At 34.0% G+C, this 17,997-nt stretch overlaps 1 protein-coding gene across 1 annotated transcript in view; it reads left to right on the top strand.

Annotated features, from left to right (window-relative positions):
- Positions 1-17,997, top strand: part of LOC126819855 (ecotropic viral integration site 5 protein homolog) — a 57,228-nt gene that overhangs the window by 23,942 nt on the left and 15,289 nt on the right. Inside the window, exon 2 of the mRNA XM_050548045.2 lies at positions 12,920-13,172. Within this exon, the coding sequence (XP_050404002.1) occupies positions 13,000-13,172 (173 nt within the window). The 5' untranslated portion in view covers positions 12,920-12,999. The remainder of the gene's footprint in view (positions 1-12,919; positions 13,173-17,997) is intronic.

Below are 17,997 nucleotides of genomic sequence, written 5' to 3'. Positions count from 1 at the left end.
GATTTTGTAGATTACTTTTGAAAATATCTAAAAACAATTCTGTGAGCATCAATTGCATTTGGCTGAAAATATCTTATTTTTCACAGCTGAATCCATGTTTAAATGTACATGTATTCAAATTGATTATTAATATTTAAGTATGAAATCAAAATATTAACCGATAGATGATCTCCTGGGTTTGATTCATTCAGAATAAAAAAGAGGTTCATCAAAAATTTTTAGCAAAGATTATAGATGGTGTGGCTTGTTTGGTTGTACCATGTCCTGTCTACATGTATGTTGTCTGCAGAGGATACCAAATTTTGCCAATTTTTCAGTTCAACATATCTTGTAAATATTTAATGAAATTGATCCAGTTTTAGATCCAAGTTTCATGATATTATCTATAGTTTTTAAGAGATTCCAAATACCTCAAATGACAATCAGAGACTTTGAGTTGTGCAAATAACAGGGCATGTTTATTTTACAACTTGTTATAAAGAAGTAATAAATGAGGTTATTTTTTTCGTAAAGATGAAAGAAGTTATAACAAACGTTATGGTGTTTCTTTGACCTGTTATTGTTCCTAATGTATGTATATAGTTAACTGTATATTCATCAACTACTGACTGGTATTTACCTTTTGGTCTTTGATGTTTGTTGTCGTTGGGTATAAGTTGGAATAAGTTCACCATGTCATAAGTACAGCTAGTGCGCCTATTATTTACTTAAGTTAATCTTAACTTCCACAAGAATCTTTGTTCTACTGTGATTTTAAACAAGGTATCTTCAGTCTTAACATTGACAAGCTTTTTGGCATTCCTGTACCTTTGTAAATTGTAAAATAGTTACTCTAAGTAAAGAATAAATGACAGTTCCTGAGTTAATAATGCACAACAAACTAGATCGTTCACCACATATATTTTAAAAGTTAAAAAAAAAAAAAAATTAATGTAAATACTGTTTGGTTTATTTATAATTTGTCCTAAGGACTCCTACGTCCTACCATAAGTACAGGAATACCAATATTGGTATTTATATAAGGGAAAAATACAAAATAATTTATTTTGTTAGTATGGTTCTTTTAAGTTCAAGTTAAGGTTTTTCTCCATTTTGAAATTAAGATGATGCAAGTTTCTCTGAGTCAGCAGTTGAATTTCACTGACCTGTAATAAATCCAAGTATGGCCTTCAGTCTTGGTCTGTGATGACTCATCTGATAAATGCATCATGTAAATTAATCTACTCAATCCTAATCTCTAGGTCTATATAAGTCTTTTATGTCATGATTTGTGTTTTTGTATTGACCCTGGATGACTTTTTATACTCTTCCAATCATTTTTTGGTTGTTCACTATTTTTCTTGTTACTTCAATACAAAAGAGGCTACGGTAATCCGTTTTTGAAATTGGTGCCCATTGATTTTCAACATTTTTCTAATTATCACACATCTGTAAATTTTTATGAAATTTTTGTATCACTTTATAGGTGGTGATTATTAAACATGCATTATGCAAAAGCAAAATCTGCTTATTACAAGTCTTTCTTTAGGCCTGAAATGTTATCTAAATTATCAATTAGACATTAATTAACTTATCCAGACCATAATAAACTCTCGATGTCAAGGCTAGTCTTTGATGTAGGCTGGATTAGATTCCTATATGCCACTAACGGCCATTGATAATTAAATCAAAAAAAAGTGGATAATCGAGACTATGCTGTTTATATTAATGATTTTAGTAATGATGGCCGAGACTATGCAAAAATTTCACCCGCTTCGTTCTCGGCTCATAGTGGATCAATTTGACTGAAATTTTCAGCAAATTAACTTCACACTATCTAGTTTTTAACTATTATAGCGAGAACTGCCATCTCTTTATCTTATCTCCCATAATGTATCTTTAACCTATATTTCTGAAATTTATATTGGTTGTCTATTATATTGCCAAGAAGAACCCTATTGATTTTCAACCAATTCCAACAATAACTTCTAGAGTTATTCCCCCTTTGTTATGAAATCTTGTTATCACTTTATAGGTGGCAATTATTAACCTATCTTTCAGAAATTTATAGAAGAACCCTATCGATTTTCAAGAAATTTTCAATATAACTTGTAGAGTTCTTCCCCTTTGTTATAAAATCTTGTTAGCACCGCAGAAATGTTTATTACACATGTACCCATGTACCTATGATCCGATCATAGTTATTTAGCTGATCACTGCTTTAATGATGTTGCGGTTGGTGAAAGTATACGTGTATGTAGGTGGTAAAATTTTACGTTGTCGTATGGCAAACAAAAGCTAATTGCTATGTTTATAACGTACAACAAAAATGGTTACTGGATGAATAATCATAGACTTCTTGAATATTTGATGTTTTACTGTAGATTTTTTTTGGCAAGTAAATCAACTTGATGCTTTTTCAAGCCAGACTCTCTATCCTACACCAATGACAAGTAGTAATTTTTCAAAATCTTTCCAGCCTAAGCTCGTAATATTTTTTATTAGTGTCACCCATGATTTAATAAATGATGAACTTGAGTGATTTTATATTAAATATTTATTTTCCATGTATGTGTTAAGGATCTGTAAATAGTTTCTGAATCTGAACTACCAACAATTAAAAGCAATAAAGAGGGTTTTTTACAAAAATTATTGAGGCATTTAGCAATCAATGACCACTTTCTGAAAAGAGTCTTAAATTTTCTGGTCTCTGAATGGATTTCATTTACCATTGGATTCACACAGACAAAAAATTCCTAAATTTGCTCTTCAATGATCTTTTCTGCAAGTTTACTTTTCATCATTGACATTTGTGTAACATTCACCTCATTATCTAAATTTCAACACTAAAAACTACTTTAAAGTTCATGACTATAAATAACATTTGATGTTTATTTAATTGGTGAGATCAAGTTGTATGCAGTTATTACTTGTAAATAAGCTGTATATATTTATTGTGTGATATATGAGATAGAGTAAAGTGTGTGATTTATATAACCATACTGTGAAATGGGTTTTAAGACCAGTTTTGAAAGTGAATTTCTAGTTACAGGATATGACAACCACTGACTGTACATACGTGCATTCATGACACTTTCAGTCTATAGGCTGACATGATTTATGTTTTAATGTCGTATCACACTCACCAAGGACAGAAATGTAATTTATTTTGAATAATACATGTATCTTAACCTCACATGTCAAGTACATGTAAATATTGAAACTCCAAACATACAGTAAAAAATATTTTCTTAAAAAAAAAAGAAATACATAGCCCATTTTTTTTTTCATCATTTTTTTTACTTGAACGGGATCATTATTTCCATAAATCTTACTTGTTTTGTATGTCGTTATGTAAGGATGAAAGAAATTCATTATTGGTTTTAAATGTAGGGTCACTAAATTTGTTTTCACTTGATTGCACCAAGACAAGACACGTGAGTTTACAACTTAACAAGTTTTTTGGATGAAACCCAAATCTAAGGCCTTTTAAATCCCAGGGTTGTCGGTTTCTAAATCAGTTTCACATGTAAACACCCAATGAGCCAAGTGATGCCATATCCGAACAAAGACCAACTCAACACTCAACAGCGCTATCAGTCAGTTAAAAGCAGGTGAATCCTATACAGATGTAGCCAGACTGCTGAATGTTTTCCAAAGTACCATCTCTCGCCTTTGGGATAGGTACTTACAGCGAAGTTCAACACGTGACTGCCCAAGCTCTGGCCAAACAAAAGTGACCTCACCTGCCCTGGATCGTCACATCCGGTTACGTCATTTGTGGAAACGGTTCACAGCGATCTCTACTGCAGCAGCAATTCCTGGATGGCTTAGGATCTCAGACCAGACAGTCCGTAAACGCCTTCGTGAAACCTGATTACAAGCCATATGCCCCATCAAATCTAACTTCAATGGGTTCATGTACCCGTTGCAAAGAGGCGAGGGTATACCGATGAAGAAATGTCAAATGCATTTCTTTTATTTTGAAGAGTATATTTTCTTTGTATGAATTTGTTAAACTTTGTTAAACTTCTTGAAAATGAATCCTATAGAATTTGTACGACTTAAATTGAAATTTAAATCATGTATCTGATATTTACAGCTGTGAAGATTTATCTCAGATTTGTCTCAGATTTGTTTGTGTCTTGACAAAATTACAGGCACCTGAGGATCTATACCTGGCAATTCCTGGGTAGTGGACATACTGTATCTGTGACAGGTGGTTTATTACCATGCCTGGTCGTTTCCTTGTTGTTTGCACAGTGTTAAGTTTGTGTTTGATAGTTGTTGAGTGTGTTGACTGTTGTGTTGAACCAATCTGATTAAAATACAGATCTTTATTCTATAACTACATGCAAATACAAGCAAATATCATTGAATACGGCCATTGAATACAGCCATTGAATAACCTATAGTTGTAATGTATTCAATGGCCATTGAATAACCTATAGTTGTATTCAATGGCTTGAAAACGTACTACTTTTGTCCAGAATGACGTCACTTACAGAACTACGTCAAACTGTAATGACGTCACAACTAGGCAACCACAATTTTTGTAAAAAAGAAAGAAAAAATAGCGGAACCTATGATGAATTTTAACGTTAGTGGTGATGATTTTTTATGATAATTTTGATAGTACAGTGTATTTTGAGATTTGCATGTAGTTATAGAATAAAAACAGAACTCAATGACCATTGAATACTGCTCGGGTTATTCAATGGTTCACTTGAGTGTATCCCTGCCGCATTCCACTCGCTATCGCTCGTGGAATACTTGCGCAGGGATACACTCTCTTGAACCATTGAATAACCCGAGCAGTATTCAATGGTCATTGAGTTCTATCTATATATTTCGTTTCGTTTTTTATACGCCCACATTGAAATGTGGTTGTATATTGTCGTTGTCCCCCTCTTCCGTGACTTTAAATTTATACACAGTGTTTAAGGTCATGAGACGAAGAAGCCTATTGATTTTCAGCAATTTCCAATAATTACTGCCAGAGTTATGGCCCTTGATTACTTCAAAATAACTTGTGGATGCTCTTAAAGGCTAAAGATAATATCCGATTGACTTTAAATTTATATACAGTGTTTAAGGTCATAAGACGAAGAAGCCTATTGATTTTCAATGATTTCTGATAATTACTGCCAAAGTTATGGCCTTTGATCACTTTGAAAAATCTTATTACGTTCTGGAGGCTAAAGTTATCTTCCGATTGACTTCAGATTGATACACAGAGTTTAAAGTCTTGTGACGAACAAGTATATTGATTTTCAATGAATCAGCTAAATCCATGATATTAAATGTTTCGTATACTAAACGTTAGCATGGGGCAGAACTTTATAAAAACCAAACATATTCTAATCATTTTCTGATATTTACTGAATGAGTTGTTAATCAGATTTTAGTGTTTTATAAATGTTTCATTACCAAAAAAAGTAAAAATATGCGACAACTCATGTTGACTGCCGGGATGATTTAGCTGGTGTGGGCGTATGTTTCGTTGCCTGACAACCTATCTTTTATACGTTCGATGGCCTTTACTACATGAATATCTGACCGGTTGTAGTGGGAGGTCGTGTGTCAGGGGTCATACGAGCAGCTTTTGACTTTATGACATCAGACTTTTGATTAACCAATCATCGTAGGTTATTCGCTGCAATGAACCGTTTCATTGGCTAATCCCACACATCACACAGAACGCGGCTTGAATAATAACTCTTTACTTTTGTGTACAATTTATTGTTTTATTTTTGTATAAAATAATATTGTATTTGGAAATAAGAACAAATGTAAATGTGATTTTTACTATTTACCTCAAACATTGTTAAGTTTTATTCTTTAATGGTGTGGACGGTATCCATGGTTTATCCATATTCTATAGCTTACATAACCATCCATTGGGAACAGTCTACATGTATTTGTATATCCAATCAATAAATGGCATATTAAAAAAATTTCCGGGAATTACCGAGGGCTTCCTATTTTTCCCGAACATAAATAGTTTTCTCCATTTTAAAAATAGACCAAAAATGACATATGGTGGTATCAGCCCCAAATATTATCTTGTTCAATAAAATTTTCAACCGATTGACCACCATATTGGATTTTACAAAGAACATTCAAATCGATATTCAGCCGTGATTCCGATTTTCGAAAACTTTTTTTTGTTTTGAATCTACTCCAAATGACAACAAATCTTCTTAGGGAACCGATTTTTGAATTTCGATTTTGTTTACTTTAGGTTTAACTTTGAAATATTTTCGACTTTGACCTACTATCTGGTGACTTAACCGTTCAATGACCCTTGAGCTTTGCATATATGATGACCCTGACATCTACTTACAACTAATATCAAAAAGTTTGGTCTTGAAGTATAACTTTCGGTTCAAAATAACAGTTTTTCCACTTTAATACGAGTGGAAGTCAATAAGTTCATAGAAGTGGATATAAAACAGAAGCCAATGGTTGTGATATTGATTTTATTTTTCAATATAATCTCCCTGGACCTCGATGCACTTTGCCCATTTGTCTTTGAGACTGTCTATGCCATTGCGGTAGAAGTCTTCTGACTGGCCCCTCAACCTTGCCTCAGTAGCTGCCTTGAGTTCATCGTCATCACCAAATCTTGTACCACGCAATTGTGATTTCAAATTGCGAAACAGATAGAAATTGCTTGGGGCCAGATCTGGACTGTAGGGGGGATGGTTAAGTTGTTCAAAGCCACATTGTTGAAGTGCAGCCTGTGCAATACGACTCTTGTGCACTGAATGGTTGTCATGAAGAAGCATAACTCCAGCAGTCAACATGCCGCGCCTATTCTTCTTGATCGCTGCTCTCAATTGCTTCAACAAGTCAGCATAGTAGGCTCTTGTTATTATAGTTTTAGGTGGTTTATAGTCTAAGTATCACGCCCCTTGAATCCCAGAAAATAATCACCATGATCTTGCCAGCAGAAGGCTGAGTTCTGAACTTCTTGGGTGCAGGAGAGTGCTTATGCTTCCATTACATGGATTCTTGCTTGGTGTGAGGATCCCAGAGATGAATCCACGTTTCATCCCCTGTAACCAGACGGGCATGAAAGTTATCGGGATCAGCATTGTAGATCCAAGAGCTCACAACTGGATTCAACTCTCTGGTGTCGATCTTGTGCATTTAAGTTTCGTGGCACCCATCTTCCAGACACCTTGTACATGTGCACGTGCTCATGAATTATGGTGCAAACACTTCCATGAGAAGTCCACCTTTATTCTACGATCGGACATGATTAAGCCCTGGACCCGTGCAACCATATCATCTGTAATGGCTTCAACAGGCCTTCCTGACTGTGGGTCATCGTCCAAGGAGCTCTGACCCTGCTTAAACTCAGCTGACCATTTTGAAACAGAAGAATATTGAGGGGCTTCCTTCCCATACACATTGGTCATACGTTTATGTATTTCGGTCGCATTCACCCCTTCTTTTGTGAGAAACTAGATAACCGCACGATGATCAGTTTTAGAACTTTCTATGATTACAGGAGGGTACCTGTGTTCAACAGGCTGTAACTCTCAAGTAATTGATCTGGAAGGGTTGTTTATGTCTGTAAACTGTCATCAGATGGCCTATCTCAATAATGACATCAACGATGATGTCTTCAGGGGTGTATCAATACCCACTTCTATGAACTTATTGACTTTCCCTTGTTGGTATTGGATGTTACTATACTCAATAGTTCATGGTGTAACTTGATTGTTGACGTGACAAGGCATGACCTGACGTGACCTAGCGTACCGAAACATGTCAGTACTCCTTCAAAGTTCTAGTTTAGTTTTAATTTGATGTTTGTCTATACAACATGCCGATCTAACTACTAATGTTAGAACTGAACAATGCATAAAATGACCACAAGATTTAAAAATTGAACGATAAAATGGATAATCAAGGCTTAGTCTAGGTAGTCAAGTTCCTTTTGCTATGCTAAACAACACTACATCATCAAACAGTCATAATTTGAATATAATTTTTGATCTTTTCATATTTCATTATTTATTTTTGAACTATTATAGCAAAAACAGCCAGGTTATTTTTTTTTTATCTAAATCATACATAATGCATCTTTAAAGGGTCTATTCTAGATTTTTAACAAATTTCTGACTTGTAAACTTCTCAATGATTCTTAAAATTTTGTAGATACATGTACATGCATGTTGCTTGAGTGGTGATTGTTCAGATTTGTTGAAATGGATTTGCTCAGATCCATAGTTTCAGGATAGCTTGAAACATTTTCTTATTACCACTTTAACAATAACAATAATGTTGTCCATAAGGTAACTGTCTAAATGGCTTTGAAATAAAGCTGCTTGCTCCCAAGACATTTTCTTACACTTACAGACAGAGAAATTATTAATACACTCAAAGCCATTAAAAACGCAATGCCAAATTCAAAGTTTATTTACTGCAACAACTTTTAACAAATGTACATAACAATTGACAAAATCGGAATAGCAAGCATCGGTGGATAATTTTATGAAAGAATTCACTACCAATGCACAAAACCGAAACTTCAGAGAACCTTGAAACAAAGCAGGGGTCAGCTGAAGTCAATATCGGGTATGTCCACCCTGAGCTCTTAAACATGCCTGAAGTCGCCTTGGCATGCATGGACTGGCACAGATGTCTCACTACACGCTGTGGGATTGTTTGCCAATGATTTAGGAGTGCCTGTGCCAACTCTGCAACAGTTCGTCCAAGTTCATCCAAAGGTGTTTGATCGGGTTACGAGCAAAGCGTTCATGTCGACGTCGGTAGATGCGGTGACATCAATCAGGAAAACTGAGTTTTGCCATGGTGTGTTGTGCAGATACCCCTGATTTGCGGCCCATTGCTGTCTGGCAAGTTGATGTAAAAGGATTTGACCTTGGTAAGGTCGACGGCAGCATAACCTCAGAGCAGCCAGGCGTCTTCTGACTGTATGAGGGCCGATCTGACGTTGCCGTGTTACAACAGTTCCCCTGGCAGATGCTGTAGTTGGATGTGGCGATCTTGAGCAACTGTTGTTACAGGTGGCGCTCCAGGTCAGGGTCGATCGGCAACTCTTCCAGTGGCGTGGAAGCATTGTCTGAGGCGGGCAATGGTCGATGGGTGGACATTAAAGTGTCTGGCGACGGCTACCCGGGATGTCCCCTGATCCAGCATGCCAATAGATCTGTTCCTGTTTTCTTGTGTAAGGCGTGGCATTTTTCCGAAGTGATGAATGTTGTAATTTTGATCTGTATTTAAATTAAAGGGCAAGAGTGCAGGGAATGCACGTGCAACATGCAGGCCTGGAAATAACGGTTTTACACGTACCTGACAAATTGTCAGGCACTAATGAAATAGTACCTGACATTTTCAACTTAGTGTCGGACATGTATTAATAATATCAATAAAAAAGACAAATCAGTGCCGGACAAAATGGCAGGCACCAGAGGTTTAGTGCCTGACAAAGCCTGAATCTGTGCCTGACATTGTCAGTGACAGGTGCCTTATTTCCAGGCTTGGTGACATGGGACTACTTGTGAAAAAAGAAAAGTGTTTCATTACTGAAAACTGATATTGTGTTCAAACCCAGAACTCTACAAAAAAAGGCCCATCACAAGTTTCACCTATGTGCCATAAGATAGGAAAGCCCAAGAAAACATTTACCAGAAATATTTCACGAATTAGGCATTGCGTTTTTAATGGCTTTGAGTATATATTCATAGCGTAATCAAGCAGAAATATGTAAGTTTATTATAGGAAGTATAATATATTCATATAGCATAATAATTGATAACAAATAATGCATGTACAGTACGGACAGATTCTTCAGGGAGGTGATTGTTGCAATATTTGCATTTTTAATGATTGATTCAACGCATTTCATAAAATTTACAGAAATTACTTTCTATTTTCATGTGAACCATGGATATATATTTAATGTCAAAGCTTCCTTTTCTGTAATAAAAATCATTCTTTAAAAATTGTAAAGGATTTTACATTGGAGATTCCAATCGTTTTTCATCATGATTTATTCACAACCTTTTTAACATTCCAACATGCTATTAAATAAATAGAAAAAAGAGAAAACCATTAAGTTCATAACATTTAACTGTTCTTATTCTCACTGAAGCTGGCACAACTAATACTAATAAAATGACTGAATCTCTTTGATTTTGGATATTGTCATTTTCACTAGATGTTATGATATGTTGTTTTGTTTAGTGGGATGACAATCTGTCTTTGTTGAAATTTTACATCTACAGATGAAACCAGGGTTGATATATAACTGATTTAGTGTTCAACTGTCAACACATTTTGACAATAATAAAACTAAACTTAGTATTAAACAAGCTGACTTTCGAAACAAACATTTAAAATAACTCATCAGATCAACCTAATTCAATACTTTATTTTGACCTCAATCAATCTGATCAAAACAAAATTTGATATTCAGGTAAAATTCCTCATATTAAAATGCACCTGGTACAAAGAAGCCAATATGTCCCAGTGATTTGTAGTAGAGTGTAATAGTAGTGTGATATAATGCTACCTGTCTAAAGGTTGTAGGTATTTATCAGGTCAATAAGAGCTTATGTATTATTTATTTATAATATACATACTATGTATACTATAGTACATGTAGGTGAAACAACTATGTTTTATTGATGGGTTTCCTGTGTAGTTATATTGCTTGCTTTATTGAACAGCAATACCTACCTACAGCTATTAAATCTAATGGCTTTGCTTTTTAAATGTACACACAGTGATAGGTTGTTTTTTGTCATTTTGATGTGGTGGTGGTGGGGGGGGGGAAGGAGTTTGTATAGCTAATGATTGCTGTTAATGTACATGTAATTATTCTGATGACTCTATGTATAATGGTGGCCTATGAGAAAGATCACAGAATAACAATTTTTCTACACTACACATGTACCTATAACCTGTAATAATACACATCTTCATGTAGGTATGGCTAATTTGAGTAGTGGACAAATTCTAAAGTCTAGCTGCCATTTGTGTAGAATAAAAAAAATGTAGATATTTGGTATATTTTGATGGCCTCTTAAACCATTTGAGATTATCATTTAAACTGACAAATTTTGAAGAAAGAACTAACCCATGCTGCAAATCCTAACAAATATTGAAATATCGCAAGGGCAATAAAGCATGAATCAATGTTGGAGATGGTAAGATTCAGTAGTTTTATTTAAGTTTGTGTCACAGTGAATACTTACAGGGTTGATACTTACTTCAGAAAAATTTACTTCTGGGAATGGAGAGAAGAGTTGTGACCAGAAGTAATGTTGTTGTTAGTCATTGGTCAGTACAAATGTAGTTGCTTTTTAACCATTTCACCTGTTTAACCAAACTATAGACTGGTTAACCTGTATTATACTAACCATTTACAACATGCTTTCTACAACTAATAACAGTTGTCGTACATAAGGCAGTGTATGCTACTTACACTGTAAAGAACACCTGATACACTTGTTTAAAAATGTTGAATTTCACATAGCTAATAATTTCTGTCATACTTGTGTATTTGTCTTTCATTTTAAATCTGTTAAATAAGTATGGTGTTCTGACTTCTGAATTCCACATCTTTAATGCCGATCTGTGTGTATATATTAATGATGGGAGACTGAGGGCTGGTTGAGATATCAACTATACCATGACTAAACATTGACGTATTAAGTTTATTTTGTGTTCCATGGCAATGTGACCATTTCAATTCTTCTAGGTTTTTCACGTGATAGATTGTGCTGCTGATCACCTTGTTGAAATTACCTTCCAGATTGCACAAAAACAAAATTGACAAACTGACATGACCAACACTAGTTAATTCTTAGTTCATGAAGTGAGGTCTTGTTGAAGAGATAGCCAGCTAAATCTCTTGAATAATGTTTGGTTTAAATTTAATTCAAAGAGACGTCATATAGGTTGTTACTTGTTACTCAATCCCTTTCAATTTTTAAAATTTGAACAAAAAGCATCTGAGGGGAGCAGCCAGGTATTTCTTTTCTTTTTAAATTATATATTCCCCCCTTCCCAAGAAATAAGATTCAAGAAATAAGATTCAAGAAACAAGATTTTAATAGGTTTTCGTGAAATTCAAATTGTTGTGGCCTAAACATTAAATCATAGACAATGAGTTTATCAAAAGCCAGAGGGCATAAGAAGTCAATAGTTTGTCAAATATTTGTGTGTCTTTTAGTTTAAAAGTTTAGGAAGAGATTTGTATGATTAGCGTTAGTCAACATGATCACAGTATTTTAACCCTTTTGGTGCCAGCAATGTTATGTCTGTTTTAACCTTAGAGTGCCAGGCATTTTTTGATGTCATCCTTCAGTTTCTAGTATGTCCACTTTAGGGGTCTGTAGTGAGAAAATTATCTAAGGTATACTGTTTTATTGTAGTAAATGTTTGTTACATACATAAAAAGAAAATTGTTTCTACATATTTAAATTTTGATTAAAAGTTGTCAAAATTCTGTTAATTGAGTCAGAACATTGTCTTATTTTTTATATGTTGATGTCAGTATTAATCATTAAAACATACATAGAGTGAGTACGGAATTGAACCATTCCAAAATAATGATACCCCATCCTACTGGAGGTATGTTATCTATCACATCAAACCTAGCATACATAATTAACAGTGTTGGGAATCATTTATATATGAATTTAATATGAATTTTTAATTTCTGCTTGACACACCACACTGCAATGTGATATAATTCAAGTCATTTTGTGGGATTTTTTAAATGGTCTAGTTAAGATGTAAGCTGACAATAAAGCCTTTGTGTTTCAAAAATAGTCAATATTTCTTCCACAAAGATTTTGCATTGTCTACATGTAAATGTAATTATATGAATCAAGATGGAAGTCTAGGGTTGTACATGTTATAAGTAAATTATCTATTTCTTGTCTTTTCACAGGTGTAACAAGGTGCATTGTGTATTAGAGGCTTCTAGTCAATGGCGTCATTAGATGATACAAGCTCACACCATATTTTATCATGGAGAGCAATGAAGATGCTCCCACAATCCCAACGGAAAACCAAACGTCCACACCTATCCCCCACAAACCGCCGACGATGAACAACAACGAAGAACCGACGGAGAAAATAAATGTAGATGAAGATGTCCCCGTGGAGGAAGATCTTTTGGCTAAACTGGAGGAAGCCAATCGGTAGGTTATTGTAGCTTATATACCTCTCTATTTTGGTCAACAGTAGACAAGGGCATGTCTGTTAAAATGACCAGTATTCTGTACCAGACTAAAAGATAAATGTAGGACAAACACAATAAAAAGCTGATTCACCGAAAGGCATATCGGTCCAAAATTGATTAAAATTGATCAGTCCTAACTTTTATCATCCGAAATTCTCATTAAATCCTATTTAATCCACATCACCATCTTTATTGTCCTGGAATTGTCAGTCAATGGCTGAAGGATAATTCATTTCTGTTCTTGAACTTGAGCTGAAGATGATATTTCAAGATAGGTACTTTCAACCCTTCTTTTTGTTAAATCTCAATACGTACATGTAAGAAAATGATTAGTGGCCTTCTGGTGTATTGCAGCTTTGACCTAGTGTTTTATTTTCTATAGAAAGTGTGAATATGGAAAGATATCCATCTCAGAAATGAAATTAACACATAATTCATACTTGACCAGATCAACACTTTACTAAAATCAAATAGCTGGGCGTTTGCTTTTAGAAAAGCGACAGTCGCATGTTAATTTTATAGAGATAACTAAACTTTAAAAATGACACATAATATTCAGACTGTCATTTTAGCTTTTTGTGTGCATATATATTCTGCATTTATATATATATCTCTACACCTAGAATTTTTTGTAACATCGGATATATACTCCAATAACTTGAATCTCTTAATATGATGATTCCTTTGGGGTGGATGAATGTGGTGACTGGTGAGTGATTAGATTAGGCTTAATTTGTAAATTTTAAATTTCTTTATTTGAATTTGCCTATAGTCCTTGGTGACCAGTCATTGAAAACTAAATTGTTTATGCATATCTGTTATAATCCAAGCAGTGCGTTAGCTACATGTACATACACTGTAGTTATTTTCATATCGGCTTATATTTTTCAGTTTTCTTTTTAAAATGTGAATTTGCATAGCAATTCCTTAAAAAACTAGTACTTTTGAGTCCTTGAAAACTCCTTGAATTTTTTTGAGGCAATGCTGTATAACCAGGTGGCTATACTATTTGGTAGTTATTTTCATTTTCAAGGAAGGAATAGAATCAATTAGGAGTTAGTCAGGTTAAAGATAATGTTTTTTACAGATGTAAAAACTACTGTCATTAAAAACATTCCTCTCTATTCAACCCTCTTTATAACAGACAAGATATTTCTCTGTAGGCGTATTGTAATAAGCTGTAACACAGTACACAGTTTGTGGTAGTACATTAGGATTCTAATCTTTTTATCTTAGATTTGTCTTGACAAATCAAACATTTTGTGCGCTTTAGTTAATTACAAATGTATGTAAAAAGTCAAAAGGTTGTCAGAAATGCTCAATTTGGACAGTCACACAATTACATAAAACAGTGTTTGCAGTATTGATGTTGTGATGAATTGATTATCGAGGGAGTAGGGTAACATGGGGGGGAAATTGATTCTGTAGATATGTTGTTCTAATAAATAGTTGCTCAGAGTACGGTGATTGTTTTAACACTAACAGTTTTAAATATCAAAAGTCTTTAACAGGATTTTTTTTTTGTATGCCCACATCTGGCAGTACCATATACATTGTCATTGCTCTGATCCAGGGGTTTGGGTGGCTGAATGGTTTAACTTGTGAGCTATAAATCGTAAGGTCTATCATTGAGTCTAGTGGCATGTTTTTTTTTAAATTCGCCACTTGTCGTGACAAAGAACATGGTCGTCTGTCCAGCCTTGTGGGTTTTCTCTGGGTCCTCCAGTTTCCTACCACTGTTAAAGACCCCTACGCTCAAGCAAATTATTGAAATGAAATTGAACTGTGTGTTAGTCCTGAAATTACCTAGTTTGTGTCAAGTGGATTTTAAAGCCCATTTCTCTCTCTCTCTTGCCCTTATCCATTTGTCGGTCCATTCGTCCATCTATACTTATCTCATTCCTCTTCACTTTAGTTATCCTAAATTTAATCATTTTAATCAGTTTTTGATTGAAGGAGCTGTCCCAAATTTTAGAGTATGTAACCAGAAAGTTTGAGCTCAAAATACTTTGACTGTTCAGAAAGAGTTTTTGTCTGTTGCTTAAATGAGTGACCTAATAAATATGACCACACTTAGGGTGACCCACCATAAAAATATATATCTCCAAATATCTCGACAATTACGCCACAATATTTATATATATGCCAAGCTTCAAATCAGTTTCACACAATTATAGTCACTAAATAAATGATCATGTTGTACTTAATAAGCTATGACCATTAATCATCTATAAATAATAGACTGAAAACTGGTTCCAAGTGTCGTCCATAACATCCAGACACTTTTGAGTAAAAGATAGGTTACATGCCCTTGTTTTGAAATTAGTCTCGCTTAACCAGTCTATCGACCATTCTACGTCTGATTGACAGGTCGGGATAATCAAGACTACTTTTTTACGAAACATAACAGAAAGCTAGAACAAGAAATTGAATTTAGAAATTAGCACTTTAGACAACTCAACAATTGTTTTAAGAAACTTGTAAAAGTAAAATGAAACTACTGCTAGTATCATGTTCCTGCTAACGAAAGTGATTCAGAGATATTATTTGTACTAAACCAAAAGATGCCGCTCTTAACGGTACAGTTAATGACAAAGCAATTTTAAAAAAATAAAACAAACGTAATTTCTAAAGCTGCTGTAATAACCAAGAAGCTAAATTTTACTGCTATTCAAAATCGTCAACAATAGATTTTTTACGGCTGTAATAGTTGATATATTTGTAGAGAATTGCACGTGCCATGGCTATTTTTCGACTCAAAGATAGCGCGGGGTAGTCAGAAATCAGTTCGAGACACGCAACTGAAGCGTGTACATTTAGCCGTGTCGAGACCAACTTTCTGTAGAGTGCACGGGTCACCCTACCACACTGTGGCAAGCTATTAGACATGATTATGAAGACACTACTGCAGCTTAGGATACTTTCTACTTGTAATTTTCGAAAAACTTAGTTTCAGAAAGTTGTATGTTACTAGGACAAACATTTCTGCTTTCACACCAAATTATATAACTACATGTACTTATATTTTCTAAATTTATTGGGAAAGGCCCCTTTAATAAATATAATGAGAAAAGGATGTGACAGAGTAATCAGGTGTGTTTTTGTGATTTGTAGAAATGCTAATATAATTAAGTAAACCTATTTATACTTGGCATTAACATTTTATAATCAAAGCAACAGCATACTATTGCATTGAAGAGAACATTGATTAAAATATAAATGTTTTGTTTTGGCTACATATAGATAGACATAGATTCTAATGCTATAGTGTTGTCAGGAAATGTTTATATTTTTACCACTAGTATATTTAGCTGCATCGACAATGTCAATACATATAACGCACTGGTAGAGTTTTATTTCAATAGGGTATGATTAACTGAACAATCTCAGCAAATTGTTGTTGTTTTTTTAAATGGAAACAACTCTGACCTACAGAACAATTACAAAGTTTCTATAAAACTGTTAACAGGGACAGCAACTCTGAAAAATCATGGCATTATGATATATTTTGATAGGGTTTCTCCGTAGGACTCGCCAAAAAGCCTAGGAAAGTTTGAAAAACCAAATGTCAAAAGCTCTAACCTATAGAGCAGTGTTGATAAAGTAGTTTTGCTTGTTGTGTACTGTATCTTTTAAAAAATTAGAGAATGGTACCAGTAACTGAATATCATACAAACAAATTTCCAATAATTTCATAATGTCTTGATACATGTACCTGTACCAATAGCACCCGAAATTGAAGTGAAGACAAATTTAAAGGCCTTCAGTACAAATAAAAAACGGTAATGTGTATCCTGTTAGTTACAAACAGTCACCTCACCAAACAAAAACTTACTCAAACATCTGCTTAAATCTACAAAACTTGTGAATTATATTAAACGTTAATTTGAACAGTCTGTTGATTTACACTGGTGTTAAAAAACTGTTTAAACCATGAGCTACATCAGTTTACGTCTGTGTAAATTTTACACTGTAAAGTTCTGTTAGTTTTTAGGTTTTTATTTCACCTTTTACATTGCTGTTTTACTTAGATTGTCAAAATCTGACGGTTATCAATTGAAAAGAGGGAGGGATTTAACATCCACTTGACACAAACAGGGTCATTTCAGGACTAGCATATGGTTTAATTTTATTTCAATAATTCGCTTGTACATAGGGTTCTTTACCTTGACTCATTGATAGAATGAAATATCTATCATCTTAAATTGCCAACATTTTCTTTTGTTTTTAAAGCATTATCAAACTAATCAAGAAAGAAAATAAAATAAATGTTATTTTCTTCAGATATTACATGTATCATATTGAAAATAACCTTAGGGTCACCTAATTATCGAAAATTCTCTCACAAACTTGCAATGAGGTAAGGTATTTTGAGTACAATTTCACACACTCTCCTACACCAACACCCACACTTCCCCAAATTCTGGGATATTCCCTAGTATAATGTACATATACTTGGTACAAGTCAAAGTGTCAAAAGTAAAATAATTACTTCTGAATAAAACAGATTTTTCAGTACAACTTTAATAACTATTTGTTGCACATGTTTTTCAATGCATTGGTTTGCCAGGGATATTTATAGATTATAAGGTAGATTATATTCGCAATTTGTATGTTGAGAAATGAGCAGAAATATCATATATTGTTGAATTATGAATCTGAAATATGGAAATACAGCCTAGGGCCAGGGATCAACTGTATCTTCACAATGTATAATTTAGAATTTTTTTTTTATCTTTCCAAAAATTTTGATATGCATTTTGTATTTCATTTTAATTATGAAA

This window comes from Patella vulgata, chromosome 1, assembly GCF_932274485.2.
Source record: "Patella vulgata chromosome 1, xgPatVulg1.2, whole genome shotgun sequence".
In the NCBI taxonomy this organism is placed as follows: domain Eukaryota; kingdom Metazoa; phylum Mollusca; class Gastropoda; family Patellidae; genus Patella; species Patella vulgata.
Note: the sequence above shows the minus strand (reverse complement) of the source record. Positions and strands in the feature narration are given on the sequence as shown.